Source organism: Mesoplodon bidens, assembly GCF_964165515.1.
Source record: "Mesoplodon bidens genome assembly, chromosome: 1".
Lineage (NCBI taxonomy): Eukaryota > Metazoa > Chordata > Mammalia > Artiodactyla > Ziphiidae > Mesoplodon > Mesoplodon bidens.
The window spans coordinates 141,363,911-141,391,254 of record NC_138176.1 but is presented as its reverse complement, the minus strand read 5'-3'; the positions used below and the strand labels follow the sequence as shown (position 1 = coordinate 141,391,254).

The window sequence follows — 27,344 nt, the reverse complement described above, 5'->3', positions numbered from 1 at the left end:
GAGTTTGGGTACAGATGCAGATAGGTTGGTAGATTTGACAATGGGGAGAGAAGGGAGTTCCTCTCTGATTGCTTCTACTTTTCTCAATGATGTAAGTCCATTCACTCAGTATTGGAGGAGTTTGGAGGCCAGGTTTAAAATGGGAGGAGATGGTGTGAAATAGCTGTTTAACTAAATGCCTGACATACTCAACCTGCAAGAGTTTCCTCTCAGGGAATGACCCAGTGTGATTTTTATCCCTCAGCCAAGAGACTAGAGTCCTATCAGGAAACTGCCTCTGAAGATGAAGATTCTGCTGACACTCCCAGTGGCTCCCTCGGCAGTGTGGCGAAACCAAGGGCCCCCAGCTGCAGGATGGTTCGCAATGGACCTTTAGGAAGTATATCCTCAGATCATCTTACTGGGAGCTGTTTTGCTCTAGGAAGTGGAAAAGGAGCCAGTGAAGTGCCTCATTCCAGACAGGCTGCTTTCAGTAGCCCCATTGTAAGTGTGAATGCATGACGTGAATCTTGTCTGTCCACGGTTGATAATGAAAGAACGTCCTCGTAATTATATTAGAGCCAAACACTGTTGTCTTTTCTACCTGAGAGGAGACTTCATAAGTGCAGCTCAGTGTGACTGCCACACACTCACAATGTCCTAATTTTGGAGATAGTTCAGTGTTGAGAGATAGTATATCATTTCAGAAAAAAACATAATGTTTCTGGTCAGGGTTGATAGCCCGGAGAAAGTAGCCTTGGTTTAAGGATCATGGCTCACTTTCAGAACCAGCAAAACTACCACAGAGGTATCTATAGACAGGTAAGTATGTCTAACTGATAGGGAAATTCAAAAGCCTTTTGGTATCCTCCAAGGCCTTTTTATCTCTCTGCAGTCTTCCCCCAGCTCCACCAAATCTGTGCCCTCTTCCCCATTCCTAGTCCTGAGAAGGTCATTTTCTATATCAGAGCTCAACAGGGTGTGTTCTTGAGTCCTGAGGGGAAAACATAGAAGAAGGACCACATGGAAGATGGGAAAGAGGAAGAATACTCGTGTGAAAGAATTAGAAATCAAACGTTTTGCTGTACTTAAAATTCTATAAAATTTCAACTGCCTTCTCTGCCCTCCACATTTCATTAACTCTTGTGTTAACCAAGATGAGGATTCCCCAGCCATGAGACTGCTAAGCAGTTGGTGACCTCTGAAATAAGTTACATAACAAGAAAGAAACAGCTTTGGGGAAACTTTGTGTTTCTCCATTGAATTTATATAGAATTTCATAGCAGAGATATGATCTGAATAGACCCCAGGGATCTCATTTGTCCTGGAAGGACCTTGAGGGGAATCTGGCTCTTTTCAAAGTTCCACCAAATGTACAATTTCAGCAACTAGGAAGATCATTTCACTGCAATTCATCCTGTGCATTTCTGTGGCTCTAAGGATATCATACCTGTTATATTCTATCATTGCCATATGTCAAGCTATTCCAAATATCTGGACTTAATTTTTCTCCAACTTCTGAAAAAAAGCGGGGGAGGATGAATGCACACCACCTCTTCTCTTTACTCATTTTCAGGCTGTATCAGAAATAGGTATCGGGCCTCCCTGGTGGCGCAGTGGTTGAGAGTCCGCCTGCCGATGCAGGGGATACGGGTTCGTGCCCCGGTCCGGGAGGATCCCATATGCCGCGGAGTGGCTGGGCCCGTGAGCCATGGCCGCTGAGCCTGCGCATCCGGAGCCTGTGCTCCGCAACGGGAGAGGCCACAACAGTGAGAGGCCCGCATACCGCAAAAAAACCAAAAACAAACAAACAAACAAACAAAAAATAGATATCTATTTTCTTCTATTTTATCACTTTTGCCCATTCCTCTGCTGATCTTTTATTTCCCACCCACCTGAAGTTAACCACATAGTGACGCATGTTTGGTTGGAAGTCAAGGGTATTAGCAACCAGGTGGGACTGTGCCATGGTCTCCCTCTCGGTTTCCTGATCCAGCCTCACTCTCTTCCTGGAACAAAGGATTGTTTCCTAGGTTAAAGTCATTATGGTTTTTGTACCATTTCCCATCTAAAACTTATTCTCCCCTCACTGACTACCTCTGTCTACCAGATCTGATAAAACACTTCCTTCTCTTTTTTTAATTTTTTTAATTTTTTAATTTTTTAATTTTTATTAGTTTCTGCTTTATAACAAAGTGAATCAGTCATACATATACATCTGTTCCCCCATCCCTTCCCTCTTGCATCTCCCTCCCTCCCACCCTCCCTATCCCACCCCTCCACGCGGTCACAAAGCACCGAGCTGATCTCCCTGTGCTATGCGGCTGCTTCCCACTATCTATCTACCTTACGTTTGGTACTGTATATATATCCATGCCTCTCTTTCACTTTGTCACAGCTTACCCTTCCCCCTCCCCATATCTTCAAGTCCATTCTCAAGTAGGTCTGTGTCTTTATTCCTGTTTTACCCCTAGGTTCTTCATGACATTTTTTTTTCTTAAATTCCATATATATGTGTTAGCATACAGTATTTGTCTTTCTCTTTCTGACTTACTTCACTCTGTATGACAGACTCTAGGTCTATCCACCTCATCACAAATAGCTCAGTCTTGTTTCTTTTTATGGCTGAGTAATATTCCGTTGTATATATGTGCCACATCTTCTTTATCCATTCGTCCGATGATGGACACTTAGGTTGTTTCCATCTCCGGGCTATTGTGAATAGAGCTGCAATTAACATTTTGGCACATGTCTCTTTATAAATTACGGTTTTCTCAGGGTATATGCCTAGTAGTGGGATTGCTGGGACATATGGTACTTCTATTTGTAGTTTTTTAAGGAACCTCCATACTGTTCTCCATAGTGGCTGTACCAATTCACATTCCCACCAGCAGGGCAAGAGTGTTTCCTTTCCTCCACACCCTCTCCAACATTTATTGTTTCTAGATTCTTGATGATGGCCGTTCTGACTGCTGTGAGATGATATCGCATTGTAGTTTTGATTTGCATTTCTCTAATGATTAATGATGTTGAGCATTCTTTCATGTGTTTGTTGGCAGTCTGTATATCTTCTTTGGAGAAATGCCTATTTAAGTCTTCTGCCCATTTTTGGATTGGGTTGTTTGTTTTTTTGCTATTGAGCTGCATGAGCTGCTTATAAATTTTGGAGATTAATCCTTTGTCAGTTGCTTCATCTGCAAATATTTTCTCCCATTCTGAGGGTTGTCTTTTGGTCTTGTTTATGGTTTTCTTTGCTGTGCAAAAGCTTTGAAGTTTCATTAGGTCCCATTTGTTTATCTTTGTTTTTATTTCCATTTCTCTAGGAGGTGGGTCCAAAAGGATCTTGCTGTGATTTATGTCATAGAGTGTTCTGCCTATGTTTTCCTCTAAGAGTTTGATAGTTTCTGGCCTTACATTTAGGTCTTTAATCCATTTTGAGCTTATTTTTGTGTATGGTGTTAGGGAATGATCTAATCTCATACTTTTACATGTCCCTGTCCAGTTTTCCCAGCACCACTTATTGAAGAGGCTGTCCTTTCTCCACTGTACATTCCTGCCTCCTTTATCAAAGATAAGTTAACCATATGTGCGTGGGTTTATCTCTGGGCTTTCTATCCTGTTCCATTGATCTATCTTTCTGTTTTTGTGCCAGTACCACACTGTCTTGATTACTGTAGCTTTGTAGTATAGTCTGAAGTCAGGGAGCCTGATTCCTCCAGCTCCGTTTTTCATTCTCAAGATTGCTTTGGCTATTCGGGGTCTTTTGTTTTTCCAAACAAATTTTGAAATTTTTTGTTCTAGTTCTGTGAAAAATGCCAGTGGTAGTTTGATAGGGATTGCATTGAATCTGTAGATTGCTTTGGGTAGTAGAGTCATTTTCACAATATTGATTCTTCCAATCCAGGAGCATGGTATATCTCTCCATCTATTTGTATCATCTTTAATTTCTTTCATCAGTGTCTTATAATTTTCTGCATACAGGTCTTTTGTCTCCTTAGGTAGGTTTATTCCTAGATATTTTATCCTTTTTGTTGCAATGGTAAATGGGAGTGTTTTCTTGATTTCACTTTCAGATTTTTCATCATTAGTGTACAGGAATGCCAGAGATTTCTGTGCATTAATTTTGTATCCTGCTGCTTTACCAAATTCATTGATTAGCTCTAGTAGTTTTCTGGTAGCATCTTTAGGACTCTCTATGTATAGTATCATGTCATCTGCAAATAGTGACAGCTTTACTTCTTCTTTTCCAATTTAGATTCCTTTTATTTCCTTTTCTTCTCTGATTGCTGTGGCTAAAACTTCCAAAACTAAGTTGAATAAGAGTGGTGAGATTGGGCAGCCTTGTCTTGTTCCTGATCTTAGTGGAAATGGTTTCAGTTTTTCACCATTGAGGACGATGCTGGCTGTGGGTTTGTCATATATGGCCTTTATTATGTTGAGGAAAGTTCCCTCTATGCCTACTTTCTGCAGGGTTTTTATCATAAATGGGTGTTGAATTTTGTCGAAAGCTTTCTCTGCATCTATTGAGATGATCATATGGTTTTTCTTCTTCAATTTGTTAATATGGTGTATCACATTGATTGATTTGCATATATTGAAGAATCCTTGCAATCCTGGAATAAACCCCACTTGATCATGGTGTATGATCCTTTTAATGTGCTGTTTGATTCTGTTTGCTAGTATTTTGTTGAGGATTTTTGCATCTATGTTCATCAGTGATATTGGCCTGTAGTTTTCTTTCTTTGTGACATCCTTGCCTGGTTTTGGTATCAAGGTGATGGTGGCCTCGTAGAATGAGTTTGGGAGTGCTCCTCCCTCTGCTATATTTTGGAAGAGTTTGAGAAGGATAGGTGTTAGCTCTTCTCTAAATGTTTGATAGAATTCACCTGTGAAGCCATCTGGTCCTGGGCTTTTGTTTGTAGGAAGATTTTTAATCACAGTTTCAATTTCAGTGCTTGTGATTGGTCTATTCATATTTTCTATTTCTTCCTGATTCAGTCTTGGTAGGTTGTGCATTTCTAAGAATTTGTCCATTTCTTCCAGGTTGTCCATTTTATTGGCATAGAGTTGCTTGTAGTAATCTCTCATGATCTTTTGTATTTCTTCAGTGTCAGTTGTTAGTTCTCCTTTTTCATTTCTAATTCTATTGATTTGAGTCTTCTCCCTTCTTTTCTTGATGAGTCTGGGTAATGGTTTATCAATTTTGTTTATCTTCTCAAAGAACCAGCTTTTAGTTTTATTGATCTTTGCTATCGTTTCCTTCATTTCTTTTTCATTTATTTCTGATCTGATCTTTATGATTTCTTTCCTTCTGCTAGCTTTGGGGGTTTTTTGTTCTTCTTTCTCTAATTGCTTTAGGTGCAGCGTCAGGTTGTTTACTCGAGATGTTTCCTGTTTCTTAATGTGGGATTGTATTGCTATAAACTTCCCCCTTAGAACTGCTTTTGCTGCATCCCATAGGTTTTGGGTCGTCGTGTCTCCATTGTCATTTGTTTCTAGGTATTTTTTGATTTCCTCTTTGATTTCTTCAGTGATCACTTCGTTATTGAGTAGTGTATTGTTTAGCCTCCATGTGTTTGTATTTTTTACAGATCTTTTCCTGTAATTGATGTCTAGTCTCATAGCATTGTGGTCAGAAAAGATACTTGATACAATTTCAATTTTCTTAAATTTACCAAGGCTTGATTTGTGACCCAAGATAGGATCTATCCTGGAGAATGTTCCATGAGCACTTGAGAAAAATGTGTATTCTGTTGTTTTTGGATGGAATGTCCTATAAATATCAATTAAGTCCATCTTGTTTAATGTATCATTTAAAGCTTGTGTTTCCTTATTTATTTTCATTTTGGATGATCTGTCCATTGGTGAAAGTGGGGTGTTAAAGTCCCCTACTATGAGTGTGTTACTGTCGATTTCCCCTTTTATGGCTGTTAGTATTTGCCTTATGTATTGAGGTGCTCCTATGTTGGGTGCATAAATATTTACAATTGTTATATCTTCTTCTTGGATCAATCCCTTTATCATTATGTAGTGCCCTTCTTTGCCTCTTCTAATAGTCTTTATTTTAAAGTCTATTTTGTCTGATATAAGAATTGCTACTCCAGCTTTCTTTTGATTTCCATTTGCATGGAATATCTTTTTCCATCCCCTTACTTTCAGTCTGTATGTGTCTCTAGGTCTGAAGTGGGTCTCTTGTAGACAGCATATATATGGGTCTTGTTTTTGTATCCATTCAGCCAATCTGTGTCTTTTGTTGGGAGCATTTAGTCCATTTACATTTAAGGTAATTATTGATATGTATGTTCCTATTCCCATTTCCTTAATTGCTTTGGGTTCGTTATTGTAGGTATATTCCTTCTGTTGTGTTTCTTGCCTGGAGAAGTTCCTTTAGCATTTGTTGTAAAGCTGGTTTGGTGGTGCTGAACTCTCTCAGCTTTTGCTTGTCTGTAAAGGTTTTAATTTCTCCATCAAATCTGAATGAGATCCTTGCTGGGTAGAGTAGTCTTGGTTGCAGGTTTCTCTCCTTCATCACTTTAATTATGTCCTGCCACTCCCTTCTGGCTTGTAGAGTTTCTGCTGAGAGATCAGCTGTTAATCTGATGGGGATTCCCTTGTGTGTTATTTGTTGTTTTTCCCTTGCTGCTTTTAATATGATTTCTTTGTGTTTAATTTTTGACAGCTTGATTAATATGTGTCTTGGCGTATTTCTCCTTGGATTTATTCTGTATGGGACTCTCTGTGCCTCCTGTACTTGATTAACTATTTCCTTTCCTATATTAGGGAAGTTTTCAACTATAATCTCTTCAAATATTTTCTCAGTCCCTTTCTTTTTCTCTTCTTCTTCTGGAACCCCTATAATTTGAATGTTGGTGCGTTTAATGTTGTCCCAGAGGTGTCTGAGACTGTCCTCTGTTCTTTTCATTTTTTTTCTTTATTTTGCTCTGCAGCAGTTATTTCCACTATTTTATCTTCCACCTCACTTATCCGTTCTTCTGCCTCAGTTATTCTGCTATTGATCCCATCTAGAGTATTTTTCATTTCATTTATTGTGTTTTTAATCGATGCTTGCTTCATCTTTCGTTCTGCTAGGTCCTTGTTAACTGTTTCTTGCATTTTGTCTGTTCTATTTCCAAGATTTTGGATCTTGGAAATAGAATCTTGGATCATCTTTACTTTCATTATTCTGAATTCTTTTTCAGGTAGACTGCCTATTTCCTCTTCATTTGTTAGGTCTGGTGGGTTTTTATCTTGCTCCTTCTCCTGCTGTGTGTTTTTCTGTCTTCTCATTTTGCTTATGTTACTGTATTTGGGGTCTCCTTTTTGCAGGCTGCAGGTTCGTAGTTCCCGTTGTTTTTGGGGTCTGTCCCCAGTGGCTAAAGTTGGTTCAGTGGGTTGTGTAGGCTTCCTGGTGGAGGGGACTAGTGCCTGTGTTCTGGTGGATGAGGCTGGATCTTGTCTTTCTGGTGGGCAGGTCCACGTCTGGTGGTGTATTTTGGGGTGTCTGTGGACTTTCTATGATTTTAGGCAGCCTCTCTGCTAATGGGTGGCGTTGTGTTCCTGTCTTGCTAGTTGTTTGGCATAGGGTGTCCAGCACTGTAGCTTGCTGGTCGTTGAGTGAAGCTGGGTGCTGGTGTTGAGATGGAGATCTCTGGAAGATTTTCGCCGTTTGATATTATGTGGAGCTGGGAGGTCTCTTGTGGACCAGTGTCCTGAAGTTAGCTCTCCCACCTCAGAGGCACAGCACTGACTCCTGGCTCCTCAATTTGGGATGATTTGTTGTCTATTCATGTATTCCACAGATGCAGGGTACATCAAGTTGATTGTGGAGCTTAAATCCACCGCTTCTGAGGCTGCTGGGAGAGATTTCCCTTTCTCTTCTTTGTTCTCACAGCTCCTGGGTCTCAGCTTTGGATTTGGCCCTACCTCTCCGTGTAGGTCGCCGGAGGGCGTCTGTTCTTGGCTCAGACAGGACAGGGTTAAAGGAGCAGCCGCTTCGGGGACTCTGGCTCACTGAGGCTGGGGGGCAGGGAGGGGCACGGAGTGCGGGTGGAGCCTGCAGCAGCAGAGGCCGGCGTGACGTTGCACCAGCCCGCGGCGTGCAGTGCGTTCTCCCAGGGAAGCCGTCCCTGGTTCCCGGGACCCCGGCAGTGACGGGCTGCACAGGCTCCCCGGAAGGGGGTCGTGGACAGTGACCTGCGCTCGCACACTTGCCTCGCGGCGGCGGCAGCAGCCCCAGCATCCCACGCCCGTCTCTGGGGTCCGCGCTTTCAGCCGCGGCTCGCGCCCATCTCTGGAGCTCCTCCAAGCAGCGCTCTTAATCCCCTCTCCTCGTGCACCAGGAAACAAAGAGGGAAGAAAAAGTCTCTTTCCTCTTCGGCAGGTCCAAACTTTTTCCCGGACTCCCTCCCGGCTAGCTGTGGCTCATTAGCCCCTTCAGGCTGTGTTCACGCCACCAACCTCAGTCCTCTCCCTGCGCTCCGACTGAAGCCCGAGCCTCAGCTCCCAGCACCGCCCGCCCTGGCGGGCGAGCAGACAAGCCTGTCGGGCTGGTGAGTGCTGGTTGGCACCGATCCTCTGTGCGGGAATCTCTCCGCTTTGCCCAACCCTGGTACGTGAGGAGTTTCTTGCCTTTTGGGAAGTCTGAGATCTTCTGCCAGCGTACAGTAGGTGTTCTGTAGGAGTTGTTCCACCAGGTGTGGTTCCTCAGGCAGTTCCCTTCATCTCTGCAGGGCTCTATTTTATCTTTCGGCGGACTGCCTGAGACTCCGCGGCACGCCGCCCGCTGGCCGTGCCCTCAACCCCTGCCGCTGCCTATAATAGGTGCTTTTATCCACATGACCCTGCTAGTGTTGGAGGGTCTCCTTCAGAGGCGGGGGGTGGCTGTGGCTCACTGTGGGGACAAGGACACTGGAAGCAGAAGTTCTGGGAAGTACTCCTTGACGTGAGCCCTCCCAGAGTCTGTGATTAGCCCCACCAAAGCAATACTTCCTTCTTTAAATATCATTTCTCCTGAAGATTTCTCAGACTGTCTGTTCTCAGCTTCTAAGTTCTGTTTACACAGTTCCTCCTGCCCTTCAATCCCTTAGTCCTCATGACATTGGCCTTATTTCTGCCTCTGACATAGACCTTGCTCCTTGAGAGCAAGGACTTAATCATCTTGAATCCCCAGCATCTAAGGTCAGTGCCTTGCACGTCCACTCTCAATAAGGTATCGTGAAGGTGGTTATATGAAACTGCTCAACCAGCTCAGTCTTCCCATTCAGTTCATGTTTTCACTTGCCCTGTACTCCAGTGCCATGTGTCATGCTGATTATATAGACACTCTGGGATTGCTGTTCTGTTTTGTGTTTTCAATACTACACCCTTACATATAGGATAAAGAGGTCTTCCTTGAATTATGAGACCATCTCTCACTCTTACTCTAGACAAGCCAATTCTATCCTTCTTGGAGACTAACGATTATTTTGAGAAAGCTATAGATCCTTTGACCTGAAAACTTAGCATCAGTAAAAATTGTATATATGATTCTAAAAGTCCATCCATGGAGCCCAGTTTGAGAACACCAGCTTGAGAGCACACTGAGAGCTGTGATGTCCAGAAGTGGAAGGTTGGAAGATGGTGCCCTTCATGGGGGAGGCAAGGTGAGAGTCAGAGAGCGAGGATCTGAGGGCAGGGTGCTGGCCAAGGTGCGCCGGCTTTGGGAGTTAGAATGTCATTGAGGACCGTGAGTCCTGGGTTCATGTGACCTATTTTAGAAATAGAAACCTTAACTTTCTAAGTCAGTGTTTTTATGCTTCTTTAATCCTCTAGAAGTTTTCATTCAGCAAGCATGCTATTCATTCTACCTGGAGTGTTATCCTCTTAGATCTTTATATGGCTGTTTCCTTTTTTTTCCACTGAGGTCTCAGCTCAGATGTCACCTCCTCAGTAAATCTTACCTACCACGCAATCCAAAGTACATTCCATCCCTCCCACTCTTGTCTCAATATAGAAGCAATTTACTTATATGTTTAGAGGTTAGTGCCTCCCCTACCTAGAATGTGAGTTCCACATACCCAGGATCCCATCTCTTCTGTGCACCCTTCTTTTCTTGAGGAGTGCCTGACACCATAGCTCAACAATAAATGTTTATAAAAGGAGTGAATTAATTAATGGACTAATGGAAGACAATGGCATAATACTAGACCAGGGATATAAATGAATAAAACATGCCCCCAACCTTCAGCTTTGTTCTAGGTAGAGGAAGCAGACATATAAGTAAATAAAGATAATCCTGTATTAAAGATGCAGTAATGGTAGTTAATTCAGAGTATAATGAGGGCACAAAGAAGGTAATGATCAACTCTTCAGGGGTGAGAAGGGATCAAGAAAGGCTGCAAAAAAGAGATAAAATGTAATTTATGATTAGACTAATGAGTAGGGGGTTACACAGTAGAAAAGGAAGGAAAAGCACTTGGGGCAGACAGTGTGTAGCATGTGCAAAGGCTCAGAACCACAGAACTGGGGAGAACATCGTGTGGAGGAGGAGCTGTCCATGTGCAGTTATTGGCCTTTGTCTTTTCAGGTCTGTGGTATTTAGGAATCTGAAGGAGAAGGCATTTGTGTCTATATTTAAGCCATACTTGTCCAGATGGAGTGGTGAGTCCCTAAGACTGGAGTGAGGGTGGCAGTGGGAAATGAAATAAAACCCTCAGGTATAGGTGGAGCTAAGGGAGGAGTAGGGCACAGTATTAGAGCTTGGTCAACTTGATCTCCCACGTGGAGTAGCTTTGTCCATTATTAAACCGTGGACATTTTAGATTTTGCATAAATAATTAAAATGGGTCCTAATCACTCTCAATTTTAAAATAAACTTAACATTCAATATATAGTAAGGCTACACAAAAGCTTTGGCAGACACTATGAGATGGCAAAGAGAAGTCTTGGCCAACATTTGCTTGTTTAATTTGGATTTATATAGGTTGAAAAAAGAAAGAAAGGAGAGGGAGGAAGGGAGGGAGAGAGGAGGAAAGAAAGGTGAATGTGAAATCTACAACCTGGTAGGAAAGCATAGTATGAATCATGGGGGTAAATCTAAAATTTCAAATAGCCAGATGTTATCTAAAATGAGGACAAAGATGTTGGACTCCCAACCATGAAATAGATAAGGCTTAGTTCAATTATGGGAAGCTGTCCACATTGTGTTCTGTATTCCCTAATTAGGAGTACACATTTTCTCTGCATTAAAAAAATGTCTATTTGAGGTCAAGTGGGAGGGGTTTATGTATTTGCTTTCTAAGGAGTAACATCTTTTCAATCTGTTTCTCCACCCCCTTCTTTATGGAATATAAACCCAGCAAGTGTCTGATAGTAATGTACAGCAATAACATTTTATGGCTTATCCATGTACCAGTTACTGAGTTAGGAATCCAAAAATCTACAAGAAATGTTCAGTCATAAAAAAGGATGAAATAATGCCATTTGCAGCAATGTGGATGGACGTAGAGATTATCATACTAAGTGAAGTAAGTCAGAGAAAGACAAATATCATATGATATCACTTATATGTGGAATCTAAAAAAACGATACAAATGAATTTATTTACGAAACAAAAATAGACCCACAGACAGAAAATAAGCTTATGGTTATGGAAGAAGAAAGGGGGAAGGGTTAAATTAGGAGTATGGGATTAACAGATACAAACTACTATACATAAAATATATAAGCAACAAGGATTTACTGTATAGCACAGGAAACTATACTCAGTATCTTATAATAACCTATAATGGAAAAGAATTTGAAAAAGAATAGATATAGATACAACTGAATCACTTTGCTATACATCTGAAACATTGTAAATAAACTATTCTTCAATTTAAAAAAAATGTACAAAAATCTATAAGATATGGTCCTTCCTTTAGAGGAACTTACACACCCTGTGGGGAGAGTACATATTCATGGAATCATTTAAAGCTGGATGGTTTGGGCCTGGTTCTTGGAGTAATCAGAGTTCAGAGAAGGCAGGATCTGTCCATCATAGGAAAAAAAGAGCAAAAGTCAATTTTGTAATAGAAGGTCTCCATGAGGAAGATTTGGATCTTAGGTAAAAACACCTGTGATATAATCTTACAGATAAGAATTGCATGTGATAACACTATACTTTCTCCTCAGTTCAGCAACTAAATATCTTAGTCACTAGGGATTAACTTATTTTAGAGACAGCAACTAAGGTGGAAGAACATTCTGTTCCTGCAGTTTCATTTTGACATGTATCTTTCCTTAAATCTTCTTCTGGGCTTTTCTTTATATTATTTTATGATGCTTCTAGGGTCTTGTATGGTCCAGAGTTTCTTACATTTATTTTGACAGTACTTTTTATAAACACAGTTTTGCTGACCAGAGCCCCAGCTTTGGTCAGCTCCAAGATCTCTTTTATTCTCATGATCACAGCACAGGTTCTTAAATTCCCCAAATGACATATTAGATTGATTTATGTCTTTGTCACAAAGACAGAAGTTACAAATCTTCATTAGCCTTAGAGTAACTTCAGAATGCAGTAGAGTCCTTACGTTCTGAAGCCAGTTATTAGTCAATGCGGAGGTCATTGGCACAATGAAATCACTATTTGCTTCTAAGGTCCCTAACTCAATCCTAATCATGTTCCAAGGAACAAATGTCCCTAAAAAATAAAATTAGGGAGACCTGCACATACTAGCCTCTTCTTGGAGATTCCCGGTACCCATTAAACGCTCTGAGAAGTGCTACAATAAAGCACTGTTTAAACATTTCTTAAACTTATTTCAGTATGGAACTCTTTGGGGTTTTGCTTAATTCACATAAACATTCTGAGAAGGATGCCTCTGGAAATATTGCTCCAACCCATGGCATCTGTCACACTCACTAGATGACAGTATCATCATAGACCTTCATTAATCCTATGCAACAAGGTTCCTGAGTATCAAGGGAGAAAGAAGTCTCAGATGTTGCCACTCTCTTCTGCTGACTTTGGCAAGGGGGTCCTCAAGGAAAGGATGGTTCTCTGAGTCACTGAGGGCCCAGCACAGGCACTGGCTCAGTGTTACTACGTGTGAGACTCGGGAGGAAATGTGGCCAACTCGTTAATGAACGGCCATCAGATTACAAGTGCTTACGAACTCCATCAAACTGTAGCAGGGTTCAAATTTTGCTAAGTCGAATATCATGGAGCAAGAGATGCTGCTTTTAGATAGAAATTTAAGAATGCCTTGTGACAGCAGAAAACTGGGACCTTTGAAACCCATTGTTAGCCTGGTAACCTGCCTGAAGGTAAGTGTATCATTCGAGAAGGAAAAGAAACATTAAATTATTTGGGTTTCTGTTGTGCTGGTCTCATGTCACTCATTCTCTCATTTACTTTGTACAGCCACCCTGTGAGGTAGGTGTACTTTTTACCATTATTCAGAAGAGAGAAAATGAAGCTCAGAGGGTTAAGTAAGCAGCCTTAGGCCCCTAGAGGGTATGCGGTGGGTCTAGGACCTGAACCCAAACCCATGTGATTCCCAGCCTGTGCTCTTTTCTTATTGAGGCTGTGCTAAATCTCACCAAACTCCTAAGCATAAAATGCAAGCCACAGTCACTTTGAATCTAATATCACACATCTCCATATTTTACTCTGTTCTCTCCGTCACCTCTCCTGACTTTCCTGCAGTCAGGACTCCTCTAGAATACAGTGGCACTTTTGTGAAAACTTGATTCAGAGGAGATGGCCCCTTTTTTGACTCATCTGAAAAATTTGTAAAGCAGTTGACTACATACTACAGACTTCTAGTACAACATTCTTTCATTAAAACTAGTACTTCTAAATAAGAATGAGAAGTACCATGTTTAACAAAATGAAGTATTTTTCCCCAGTAAGCAAACTTCTTAAAGCCAATTTGTAAAAGGAATTGTACAAAAGAGAGGGGCATAGGGCATAGTTGCCAAAAATATTTGATGATCAGAAATCTCTTAGAGGGACCCTTGGATATTAGTGTCTTGTAGCATATTACTAGGAAATACTGATGAACTCTGTTAGAGTGCTTATAGTAATTTTATTTTGGAGGGTTGGTTTTTAACAATAGTAGTGATTTGAGCTGTAAAATATTTTGTTAAAATAACATAGTATGAATAACGCCCTCACTTTTAAAAGAATTGATATTCATCAGTTGCTGTGGGATGAATATATGCCCAAAGTAGAATCCTAGACACAATAAAATATAGCTCTGCCCTGTGTATTTCAAAATAAGAAAACTCAGCTAGTTTTTGGTGAAGGGCATTGTTCCTCTCTTGCTTACTTTGAGTTAATAGTCAAGGTAGTCTCCATTCATATTATGCATTCTGAATTTTCCATTTAATTTTTTTCTCTTTTATTTCCCTATTCTCACCTCCCATGACACCATGTCCATTGAATCTTTTTTAGAAGAATAAAGTTTACTGTCTCATGCTTCACAGATTCTGGTTAGAAAAGCTCACGTAGATTTAAAACTCATATTTTTAGGTACTTATTGTAACAACACTTTGTCTTTTTGGATCTTCAGGAAACAGATGTGGTACCAGACACCAGGCTTTTGGGCAAGTTTAGTCAGATTACACCTCAGCTTTTTACCCCACTGGATGAGACTATCCCAGATCTACCACTGGAGACCCTGTACATCATCGACTTCTTTATTGCTTTGGCAATTTGCAATACAGTAGTGGTTTCTGCTCCTAACCAACCACGGCAAAAGGTAAGTCTCTAATGCAAACAAGGGTCACCTTCCAGAAGAGAATTTTGGGTTTAAATGTACGTGTTATGTCATCTTATTATGTGGATCATAATTAACAATAGTAGCAGGTAATATTTATACATTACTTAATCTGTACTCTGAACTTATGATGTTCTAAGTAATTTACTGGTACTAATATGTTTAATCCTCCCAACAGCCCCATGAGTTAGGTGCTGTTACTCTACTGTTCCCCATTTTACAGGTGAGCTTAAGTAACTTGCCCAGGGTCACAGGACCAGTTTGTGGGAGAGATAGGATTGAACCCAGGAAGTGTGGCTCAGAGCTACTATACTATTTTGCCTCTAGGAGGATAGCTGATGAGAGCAGTTCTTGGAAAATGCGGCTGTGTTCATTTTGCTTTAGTTTGCTTACCAAATTTGAAGCTTTCTGTGAAGCTTCTAAAACCTCCAACATAGGCACTACATCAAGCAAAATATAAAGTATTAAATTCCTTATCATGTTTAATGATAATGTCCCTTTTCATGTACCAGTTGGGTAATGTAAACTCAATCGCTCTAAAATCCAACATCTATAATATACCAAGGTTCTGCAGTTCCCACACAAGCTGGATTTTTAAAGTCTCTTTGTAGCTTAGAATCCATGGAAAATTCATTTTCAATTAAAAAGAAAAACTTGTTTTAGAGACTGGTGATTTACCGCTTGCTGTGCTATCTTCCTTGAATATAACTATCTCCCCTTTTGCATACATCTATTTAAAATTCAATTTGCAGCACAACCCAATTAAATTTTAATTTTCCGTTAGATCATTTTCTCTTGGCAACTTCAGAGGTGGTCAATTTTAACATAAAAATGATTTACTTCCCATTAAGCTTGCATTTGATCAGAAACTATTTTTATAAGATTTCAACTAGAAATTTGCTCTTTGAAAACTTACATAGTTAGAGAATAACTCACTGGATATTCTGTTTTTCTCCCCATGTAACACTTTTTCATATACATCTGTTTCCAATATAGACAACTTTTGGCGTTTTCTGTTTAAGAAATATAGTTGCCTTATCCCCAAAGAATATAATATTCTGTAGCCTGAAAGAAAATCTCTGTAGGCATATAAGAGCCTAAGCCTCATGATATTTTAAGGTAGTGACAGAAAGACAATGAATAAAGAGTTAATCAGAATTCATGTGGAGTACAGAAACGTCATCGGTGGTTGAGTTTCATTTTTCATTTTTGAGTTGCCAGTAAGTTTGAAAATTGACCATCATGAATCCCTCAAACTATCATAAAATTAATACTTATTAGGAGAAAGTTCTTTAATGCCTTGGGCATTTGTAAATGAGAAAATTTTAGCATTCAATTAATTGGTCATTCCAATTAGTTATTAAACTCTAAATTTAATCGCTGATAAGAGTTAAGATCTAGAACAAATCAGGCTATGAACAAGAAAAAGTTCTATAAAAATAGAAATTTGAATTCCTATTATGATGCTGATAATTCTTCTGTGAGCTACTTTGTTTATTGGCCTACTTTGCTTAAAAGGTCATATTAACAACCTTTTTTAGAACCTGGAAAATAAAAGAAAAAAACGACATTTTGTTAATCTTTCGATTTACTTTTTTCCAGTGTTTTAAATGTGTATTATGATACATTTGTTTTTATACTGTTTTTTATACTATTTTTTTAGCTTTTTCAATATTGCCCTGTAATCTTTATAAACTTGACCTTTAAATGTTATAAGACATTTTAAGATGTTTCTAATTTGCTATTATTAAATACTTATAATTTTTAAATTGTTATTGCTAGGATGCATATAATAAAGATTATTAATTTTTTATAGTTTAAGTTATTTCATTAGGGAAATTTGCTATACGTATGCCCACTGCTAGCAATGTAGCATTTTATGTCTTTTGCTATCAGTTTTCTTCCTAAGTGGTTTTGAAATTCACAATGCCATCAACATTAGTGCATCTTTTTCATCATGGCTATTTTTATTTTTATTAACATTTCCTGCAGGAGTTGTAAGTATGAAGCAGGCTGCTATGTGAGGGAGTGGTAACTCTTCATATCTCCTTTTTGCCCCCGGTTTGACCTCAACTGCCTTTGACTGTATTATTGAGACCTTCCCATATTATCTTTCCCAGATTGGACTCTCTTCTCTGCATGCAATGCCCATTAAGTCTTTGGAAGAGATTAAAAGCCTCTTCCAGAGACTGTCTGTCCGAAGATCAAGTTCACCATCTCTTGCCAGTGGGAAAGAGCCATCCTCTGGGGTCCCAAATGCCTTTGTGAGCAGACTCTCTCTCTTTAGTCGAATGAAACCAGCTTCACCTGTAGAGGAAGAGATCTCCCGGACAAGCAAGAGTCCCCAGGGCTCCGGTAACTCAGCTTGTCCCATAGAAACTGAGAAGGAAGACAGCAATGTGGATGTCACAAACGGCAAGGTGGAATCCCTCCCTGGACAGCCCTTGGCCTCCAGCCTGTGTTATGAGGCTGAGAGCCCAGATGAAGCGGCCTTAGTATATGCCGCCCGGGCTTACCAGTGCACTCTGCAGTCCCGGACCCCAGAGCAGGTCATGGTGGACTTTGCTGCTTTGGGACCATTAACCTTTCAACTCCTACACATCCTGCCCTTCGACTCAGTAAGAAAAAGAATGTCCGTTGTGGTCCGGCACCCCATTTCCAACCAAGTTGTGGTGTATACAAAGGGCGCTGATTCTGTGATCATGGAGTTGCTCTCAGTGGCTTCCCCAGGTGAGTTCATACAGGACTGAGAGGGAAGTGATAGGAAGAGCTTGGAGATTGAAGGGCCACTCTCAATGGATTTATAAAGGCAAACAAGCAGATCTGTAGGGACCCGTCCCCCTTGGTGAAGTGCAGGGGAAGCTGCCTAGGATCTGGTGAGAAAGCACCTAAGTTTTGGGGTTACATAGACAGGGTTCAAATCTGGATTCTGACAGTAGCTATGTCTTGATAAAGTTACCTAACTGTCCTTTGCCTTCAATAGGTGGGGATTATGGTACCTCCTTTATAGGTTCCTGAGAGGTTTAAAGATATACTCTATGCGATATATGCCGTGCCTCTGACCAGAGCCTAGAAAATGGTAAATGCTCAGTAAATGACAGCCAGCATCCTTATAATCATCGTGACAGTCATTATCGATGGTGTGGGAATGGTGTTTGTATTAAGTTCTTGGTACTTTTCTCTCCCCAGGGAAAAAGAGACAAGGGAAAGATTTATTCTGAGGGGTCCCTTTTATAAATGCACATTTGGGATTCAGAACTACAAGGCCTTTTGTTTGTTGTGGGTTAAGTTACCATTGTTTTAAAAAAATATGTCTGTCATTGGGCAAACTGGTGGGAACACGTGTGTTTTCTTAATTATTTTAGATGGACCAGGTCTGGAAAAACAACAGACGATGTTAAGGGAGAAAACCCAGCAGCACCTGGATGCCTACACCAAGCGAGGCCTGCGCACTCTGTGTGTAGCAAAGAGGGTAAGGCTGCTCCGTGTGCCCGTCGGCTGGCTTCCTTCCTTCCTAGCTCCACTGTCATTTAATGAAAACGAGCGCATATCAAACCCCGATCCAAGCATCGGGAAAAGTTTTTGGGCCACTGGGCTCTATTTTCATATCGCTTCTTTATTCCTTATATATTGGTTGGTTGTGGTTTGTTCTCAAAGTATTTTGCCAGAAAGATGCCTGAAAGTTATATTGTCTGAGTTCTCCCATGTTTCAATATATCTGAGTGCTTTTGTATGGAAACTGCAGTATGGCTGGGAATAAAAATCCCTAGATCCTACTCTCTTTCTCTGAGTACCTTGTAAATATCATTCCTCTATCTTACAGCATTAAATGTGCTTTGAAAAGAATGAGGCTGGAGACTGGCCTTAATTTTCCACTTATAAGTTCTTGATATTTTTTCCTGATGGGCTCATAAGTCTTTATCTGTAAATCCAGGTAAATTTCCTAAATATTATCTCAGTTTTTATCATTCTCTATTGAGAATAATCCTGGGACAGAGTGTATCCTTTCTAGATAAAAATGTAAGTAATAAAAAAGAAGACAGAGCTCCAAGAAGTGATTTGAGGGGTGTTACTACCAGAACCACCCCTTCGGGCAGGGGAGAAGCAGAGATATGAAGCCTTTTAAGAGTGAATTGGTCAAGTTTTTTGTGCCACTTGGCCAGTGGGGTATGGCTTAGGTACTGACCAAGTCAAGCTGCTCAGCTGTAATGAGGCTATATGCAAGGCCTTACACCCTTATATTACCCTCCCTCATTGATAAGCCAAGACGTCCCCAGCCCCATCCCTACAGTCATGGCCACAACCACATCCCCAGCTGCACACCTAGATAGTGTTTCTTCCTTCAGTACAAACTCAGCTACCTCATTGTTTCAGAATAGAGCAGTGGCAGGAGAAGGTGCGGAAGTCTACTTAGGGTGGAGAAGGAGAGTCTAGTAAGGGCTAGTGCAAGAGAAGGATGTGCTTATGGGGGAGGGAAGGGAGTCTGTTGTCAAGATATAACAGAGCTATGATGAACATTGAAGGAAAAGAAACAGAACAGTCAGATCAGCCCACATAGGGGAAATATTGGAGAAGAACCAAGGAGGCTATTCTTGCCAACTCTCTCCCTCTTCTCCATAACTACCTCCCACCCATTCTGTTGTCTTTTCCCTCCCTGGCTCTGATCTCCACAGTTAATTTTTGCTGTGTTAGAAGCCAGAGTATCAATTTTCTCTCCTTCATTCTGGGCTCTGGCTGGTAGAGAAGATTGAGAGATACATGTAGATCAAAGCATCAATGCTTTTTTTTTAAAATTTATTTATTTTATATTTATTTTTGCTGTGTTGGGTCTTCGTTTCTGTGCGAGGGCTTTCTCCAGCTGCGGCGAGCAGGGACCACTCTTCATCGCGGTGCTTGGGCCTCTCACCATCATGGCCTCTCTTGTTGCGGAGCACAGGCTCCAGGTGCGCAGGCCCAGCAGTTGTGGCTCATGGGCTCCAGAGTGCAGGCTCAGCAGCTGCGGCTCACGGGCTTAGCTGCTCCGCGGCATGTGGGATCCTCCCGGACCAGGGCTCGAACCCGTGTCCCCTGCATTAACCGGCAGACTCTCAACCACTGCGCCACCAGGGAAGCCTAGTATCAATGCTTTAATGGCTGTCCAGTAGTTCCCAAACAATAGAGCTCCTGGGAGAACTGAATTGGAGACTATAGCTAGGACCTGAGACCAACGTAGGCATCTCTCATTTCTTCCCCAAATTCTAGTTCTTGGGAACTGCCTTAGGGAAAGTGGGATCTGGTGTAGACTCTGAGGCACTTAGTCAACCAGCTGCATGGAGAATCAAAAGCCTGCCTCATACACAGTTGTAAGAAGAATGAAGAATTCAAGATCGAAACAGACCTTCTGCCTTTTCAGTGGAATGATCCTGCCCTGATAAAAATGTAGCCCAATAGATGTCAGATTCTCCCAAATCAAATTACCTTGTGGGCAAGAATGAGTAGATAGAGAAATTGCCTCACCCCCTCTACTGCATATTGCTTTATAAGAACTGAAAGTAGATTTCTCCCTCTACAGCAATCTGAAGACAAAGGAAAATGTATCATTGGTCCCCTCTCCAGGAATACCACTTAATTTTTTGTTTGGAAGAGAACTTTCTTGCTTCACCCATTTGGCCTCCTCTTTCTTTTAACCTTTACAGATAACTCACCCTATAAACCAACCATCAAAAGAAATCAAAGGTGCTGCTAGCTATATAATACCTGAAATTGAGTACTGGGCACCACTTTTTCAACTGCACCATTAGAATAACCCTGAATTTAACTTTCAAGTGGCTCCTTTCTCCCAACTGCATACTCCCTGGTTTAATTAAATAGATTAACCTACTTTCATCTTATATGGTGCCTAGAATTTCCCAGAGATTCTGAGCTGGTCTGTCCATCCTCAGTGTTACACTAGTCTGATCACAGAGCTCGGGAAGTTTGTGACTGGGTAGTGTGAGGATTTGGACCTGGCCTGAGTGAACCCAGAGAAAGAAATACCATAGGCTCATCACGTGGCCTGCCTTATAGCTTTTTTTCCCCCTCATAGGTCATGAGTGACACTGAATATGCAGAGTGGCTGAGAAATCATTTTTTAGCTGAAACCAGCATTGACAACAGGGAAGAATTACTACTTGAATCTGCCATGAGGTTGGAGAACAAACTAACTTTACTTGGTAGGTATTGTCTGAAGGGGGAATTTTCAAAAACACTTGATGTCTGTAAATTAGTTATTCACCAGTGGCTTTTTTTCACTTTGATCTAATAGATACATGAGGTTCTGCCCACCCTGTCCAGTTTGACTTCTGCTCTGCTTCTAGTCCTTTCCAGTCCATTTTCCACTGCAGTGAACTTAGACTTCATTTGTGGCAGGGTGGTCATCCTTAAGATCATTTAAAAATTCAATGCTTAACATAGAATACAAAGCCAATTAAATACCCTGGTTCAAGGGAAAGCTAAAGTTTCTTGCCAGGCATTGGATAAGGTATTTAATGTGTGTTGTCTTTTTGAATCTGTACAACAAATCTCTATTTTATTTAGAAGAAACTTGGAGCACAGAGCAGTTTAATGACTTGCTCAAAGTCACATGCTAGTGACTGGCAGAGCTGGGGAGAAGCTCAGATCTACCTCCCTCCAGGGCCCATATTCTTTATTCTGTGCCTGCAACTGGGCTACTGAAATTTATTTGTCTCTCTTCTCTTACTTCCTGGTTTCAGCTAAAAGTTGCACACCTGACACCTCTTGTCTCAGATGGAGCTGCATCTTAAAATCACCTGGAGCACCTTAAAAAATACCGATGCCTGCCCAGGGATTCTGTTTCAATTGGTCTGATGTGTAGTGTGGCCACTTGAATTTTTCAAAGCTCCCCAAGTAGTTCTAAGAGGCAGCCAAGGTTGAGAAACACTGCTTTAGGGTACTAACACACCAAAACACCAGTCTCTGAGCTCTGTTCCTCTGCTTCAGAGAAAAACAATGATCTAACTTGGTCTCTAGCCAATAGAGTAATGATCTTCCTCCTAAGTCATTCCTCTGTCAGTGTGAGTGGTACAGATTCACATTTCCTCATCTGCAGTTCCAAACTCAAAACTGCTTTGTGAGTTTAGTGCCAAAACTCACTTAGCAGCAAAATCAGGCCTGATTTGATAAGACAATTTAAAGTCTTTATTATCCTAATTAGTGTGAATGTTGTAATTTGTAAGTTTTGCTAAAAAAATACTAATATGCTTGATTACCAGATATTGTAAAATATGATACATATATCCTCTTACCTTTTAAAAATCTGCAAAACTTCTGAATTCTAAAACATAGCTAGCCTCAGTTGTTACAGAAAAGGGAATTATGGACTTATAATATGAAAGAGCATTAAAAATAGATAATACGTGTTATGACCAGAACAGTCTTTAAAAGCCTACCCTTACCCTAAGAGTATCATGGAATTGTAAAGTTGAAGAGTAAGGATATATAAGTAATTGAATGAAACCCCCTCAATTTACAGAGAAGCAAGCTAGCCAAAAGGAGAGCAGGTAAATTTGATAAACTCATTGATTGCTAAGGCTTTCTTCCCAAAATATTACTTTGTATATGATTTTGGTCTGAGTCTTCACGCTTCATTTGGACCCCTTGAAGCTACTGGAACCTTTTGTGTAGTTCAGGATTGGGTCGGCTAACAGATAGGGTTCAATTATAGTTTAGATGAGCTTCAGCTGGCTTTGGTTTCTTTTTTTTTTTTTTTTTTTTTTTTTTTTGCTGTACGTGGGCCTCTCACTGTTGTGGCCTCTCCCGTTGCGGAGCACAGGCTCCGGACGCGCAGGCTCAGCAGCCATGGCTCACGGGCCCAGGTGCTCCGCGGCATGTGGGATCTTCCCGGACCAGGACACGAACCCGTGTCCCCTGCATCGGCAGGCGGACTCCCAACCACTGCGCCACCAGGGAAGCCCTGGCTTTGGTTTCTTACAAGCCCTGTTGCATTTTGGTTATTTTTTAGGTGCTACTGGCATTGAAGACCGTCTGCAGGAGGGGGTCCCCGAGTCTATAGAAGCCCTTCACAAAGCCGGAATCAAGATCTGGATGCTGACAGGAGACAAACAGGAGACGGCTGTCAATATTGCTTATGCGTGCAAACTCCTGGAGCCAGATGACAAGCTTTTCATCCTCAACACTGAAAGTAAAGTATGTTTACTGAGATCAAGCCAGTCTTTTTGTGTTTTCAAAGCCAATGGAATACTTGTGATGTGATGGCTATAAGGAGAAAGAAAAACCAGTAACCATTAACTCCTTGAAAACTAGTGCTTCTATCCAGCAACCTAGCTTGTTCTTTTTTGTTGTTTTTTTTTTTTTGCAGTACGCAGGCCTCTCACTGTTGTGGCCTCTCCCGCTGTGGAGCACAGGCTCCGGACACGCAGGCTCAGCAGCCATGGCTCACGGGCCTAGCCGCTCTGTGGCATGTGGGATCTTCCCGGACCGGGGCACGAACCCACGTCCCCTGCATCGGCAGGCAGACTCTCAACCACTGCGCCACCAGGGAAGCCCAACCTAGCTTGTTTAGTTCTTCTAAAGGCTTGGAAAATATAATGATTCAAAGGAATCATTGCTGAATAAAGACCTTGAAAGAAAATTTCCTTTTTATTTGCCTTCCCCCCACTACCACCCCATATTGACTTATCACTGATTTGACAAGATTTAGACCGTGATGACAAAATATGTCAAGCTCTGGGACAGAAATCTACCCCCCTGTCAATCTGAGGAGAAGTAATGATTTCGGTTGGAGTCAGGTGAATAAGTATTTTCCTGGTAATTCTAAAATTAGGCTCAGAGGATAACCCTGCCCTCTAGTGGTTAATCTTAGCTAGTGCACCTGAGAATATCAAAAGTTGGAAGAACTGTTTAAGGGCGGGAAAAAAGGGTTTTTGGATTTTTTTTTCTCCTTTTTTTTTGAGGAGAAGGAATTTAAGAGATTTGGATTCAGCCGATTTTTCTAATACCCCTTCTTCCCTCCACCCCTGCCACTAATCTCTAATACAAATGTTCTAATCAATTAAACAGGCATTTTATTTTTTTCAGAAGATTCCTAGTATAGTGATACTAAGATTTGTGTATACTGTTTAATTTGCTTGGAAAAGCTTCCTCCTTCCTTCCTCAGTTGTCAGACTTCATCAGTCACATCCATTCTGTCATAGCAACCTGCCTCAGAAATCCTCTGGAGCTTCTCACCTGGATAACATCTTGGGTCTTGGTCACAGGCTGCCACGTTTGGTTAGCCATGTTTTTATGGTCAGGCCTCAGTCAATACCCAACTAGATGGTACATTTTGAGGAAAGAGAATTTTCCTTATTCAACACAGAGTGAGTTCTCCTTGGCAGTTGACAGTGGCCCAGGGACCCAGAGGCATAGCCACCAGCCAGATCCCAGTTTCAGCTGGGGAGTGAGCACAAGAAAATGCTTGGTCATTTTAGTCACTAAAATGGAAGTGCCCTAAGTCTGGTAAGACCTGAATTCAAATGCTTAGCCTGCCAGTGACCAGGTATGTGACCTTGGCGAGTTACCCTCCTGAGTCATTTTCTTACCTGTAATGTGAGAGTAATGTCTATTTCATAGGGATGTTATGGGCGTTAAATGGGAAAATATAAACTGTTTAATGTGGTGCCTGGCAGATGAAAGGGGTTCAATGAACTTTTAAAAGTAAAAGTAATAAATCATTTGTGTTCAATTTTGACTATGCCATTTTTGTGAGCAATAAAATCATTAGTATTATGAAATTTATTTATAAATATACAATTTATGGTTAAAGGTATTTAAAACTACCAACTCAAGCCTTTATAGAGTATCCACTGTGGACTGTTCTAAATACAAAAGATTTTTTTTTGCTATCAGTAGGTATTTCACCTCAATTTTTCAGATAACTAAACAGAACAGAGTGAGTGAACATAATTTAATTGAGTTTTATAATGACTCAAGTCGATGCATATAAAATCCCAAGCAAATAGTAGGGGCTCAGTCACTGTATTATTTTCTCTTTTTCCCACTCTCCACCCCTCATATGCTAAGAGTTAAAAATGGAATTGAAGGTCATGAGCCCAATTTGTCATTTAGCGAAGGACATGGCTCCTGTGACATTTTAAGTGGGCCACCTGGCAACCAATGGATTGTCCAATCATATCTATAGTGTAGTACCTCAACTCTACAGGTTTCCATCAACTTTGGTTCCTAAATTTGCAAATTAGGTTATGGTAAATGTAGCCACTTACAAACCTTACATAATTTCTGTTCTCATAAATTTCGATTTTTTTTTTGTTTTAATAGACTCATATCCTGGATTATTTACTGCCTTTCAGGATTCATCATTTAATTTTTAATTTTATTTTTCTTTTTTTTGTTGTTTATTCTCATCATTTAATTTTTTAAGTTTTATTTTCATTTCATTTAAAATTTTCTTCCGAGATAGTAAGTCTTTATATTCATGTTTCTTAGAATCTATAAAAGCCTTTTTCATACATGATCTCATTTGACCATTATAACTAGTAGAGCAGATAAAATTATCCCCATCTTATAGCCTGAGACTCCAAAAGGTTGTGAATTGCCTAAGCACCGACAGCTGATTACTTGTCAAGCATGCTTTTGGTATTATGTTAACATATTACATAACCTATATCTATTTATCTGTATAAATGCATTATTCATAGAGTTAAGTTCTATAAAGTTGCTGAAATACTGAAGTAGTAAAAACTGAACCATTGCCCCTATGGGAAATAAAGGATTAGGTTCCCGTGAGCCTCTGGTCAGAACACTTTCATCAACCAATCAATACATAACTTTGTTTCATGTATGTTTCTTTTTAAAGACACCTTATTTTATATATATTTATATATATATATATATATAATCATATGTTATGTATATAATCATATATATTACACATAATTTTGTATATATCTATAATCATATATATAATTACATATATATTACATATAATCATATAATTATATATATTATATATAATCATATATATAATTTTATATATTATATATATATAATTTTATACGTATATAGTTGATTCATTAACATTGAACTCATGACCAACAGCATATAACTCAGGCTTGAACGAAGTTTGTCTAACACATGTTTTCTACATAAGGCATAAGGCACATCACAGCCTTCCTGTACATAGGAACACTAGACAGCATTAAAGGGCTACAGTTAGGGCCATTTTAAACACTGATATCACCATCAAAAAGCACAAAAATGCAAAAAATGTGTCACCAGACAGAGTGTAAAGGGCACTTGTTTACAGTGTGGGAGCTGACCTAAGTCGGAGCATCATCACCTTGCTCAGCTTCAGCTGAGCACAGGAAAGGTGTGTATTGCATGACTCAAATCTTCGGTCACTCTGTGTGTGTCCACACATGACCAAGAAAACACCTTTATCGTAGGATTACAGGTAAATTTTAGCAAGTAGGTGAATTTGCAAATATGGAATCTGCAAATAATGAAGATTGACTATATGTGTGTATGTATTTTTTTTCTATAATGAAAATATAGTTAATTTATACAACTAAACACTTTTGTACTCAAATAAGAGAATGAAAATATCTGGAATCAATCTACAGTCATAAAATCAGATAATTGACATTCATATCTTGAAGGGCATCCAGTCAGACTGCACTCTGCAGTATGAGCATATGAATGCTATACAGACTGTATTTATACTGTTGTATAGTATTGTGGCTATATTTTTTCACTTAACAAATATCTTAACCATCATGTCATGTTAATAGAGGTCCTGATTTTCAGTGACTGCGGGGTATGTTACCTTCTAAATATACCATTTTAATTTAACCAAAGTTTGGAAGGTTTTTTAAAATATTTTTTTACTATTCTATACTGAGCTTATGCTGAGCATCTTTGATTCATCTTTGTATACTTTTCCATGGGGACTCGAGGTGTATGGGATCAGATTTATTCTCGTGGTAAAGGTTGCCAGGTAGCTCCATTTTGAAGTTGAGTCTCTTGTTTATAGTTTATGTGGTTGTTAAGTATTTGCTGTGCCTGTGTGCCTACATATTCATACCTACTTCCCATCTTATTTTGCTTTGGGTTGAGAAATGCTTGATAAAATAGCATTTGAAACAAGAGTAAATGGCCTCTGAGTGAGGGGCTCTTTCGTGAATAAACTATTTCAGGCTTAGTGTATAAACTTAAATGCACTGTTCCAGGATTTTGTTTGGCTCTGTCCTTAGTGGTCATTTGACACAATAATTTCTGTATAAGTTTATTGTTCATGTTCTTGAGTAGAATTCATCTAATGAATATTTATTGGGTGCTTAACGTGGCCCTCTTTTAGGTATTAGGGAGATTTCAAAAGTAAATTAAAAGTGCTGTCTGTCTTCAAAGAGCCTCCTAACAAGCGTGGGATGAGGAGAGTGGAGGGATGTATGCACACCAAATGGGATGAGGCCACTAAGAACATCGACCAGAATGTTAACTCGGTGAGGGTGGGGATTTCTTGTTCATTGATGTATCCCCAGCACCTAGAATTTTTTCAGATACACAGTAGCTTCTCAATAAATAGTAAGTGAGTGAATGTGTTGAATCAAAGAAGAGAAAAATAATTAT

The 27,344-nt window shown here is 40.2% G+C and overlaps 1 protein-coding gene across 2 annotated transcripts in view; it reads left to right on the top strand.

The window, feature by feature from the left end:
• Positions 1-27,344, top strand: part of ATP10D (ATPase phospholipid transporting 10D (putative)) — a 128,691-nt gene that overhangs the window by 75,321 nt on the left and 26,026 nt on the right. For both annotated transcript variants that reach the window (XM_081235500.1, XM_081235501.1), the window contains 6 exons: positions 245-483; positions 14,514-14,702; positions 16,841-17,450; positions 18,086-18,192; positions 20,785-20,911; positions 22,720-22,904. In XM_081235500.1, the coding sequence (XP_081091626.1) occupies positions 245-483; positions 14,514-14,702; positions 16,841-17,450; positions 18,086-18,192; positions 20,785-20,911; positions 22,720-22,904 (1,457 nt within the window). The remainder of the gene's footprint in view (positions 1-244; positions 484-14,513; positions 14,703-16,840; positions 17,451-18,085; positions 18,193-20,784; positions 20,912-22,719; positions 22,905-27,344) is intronic.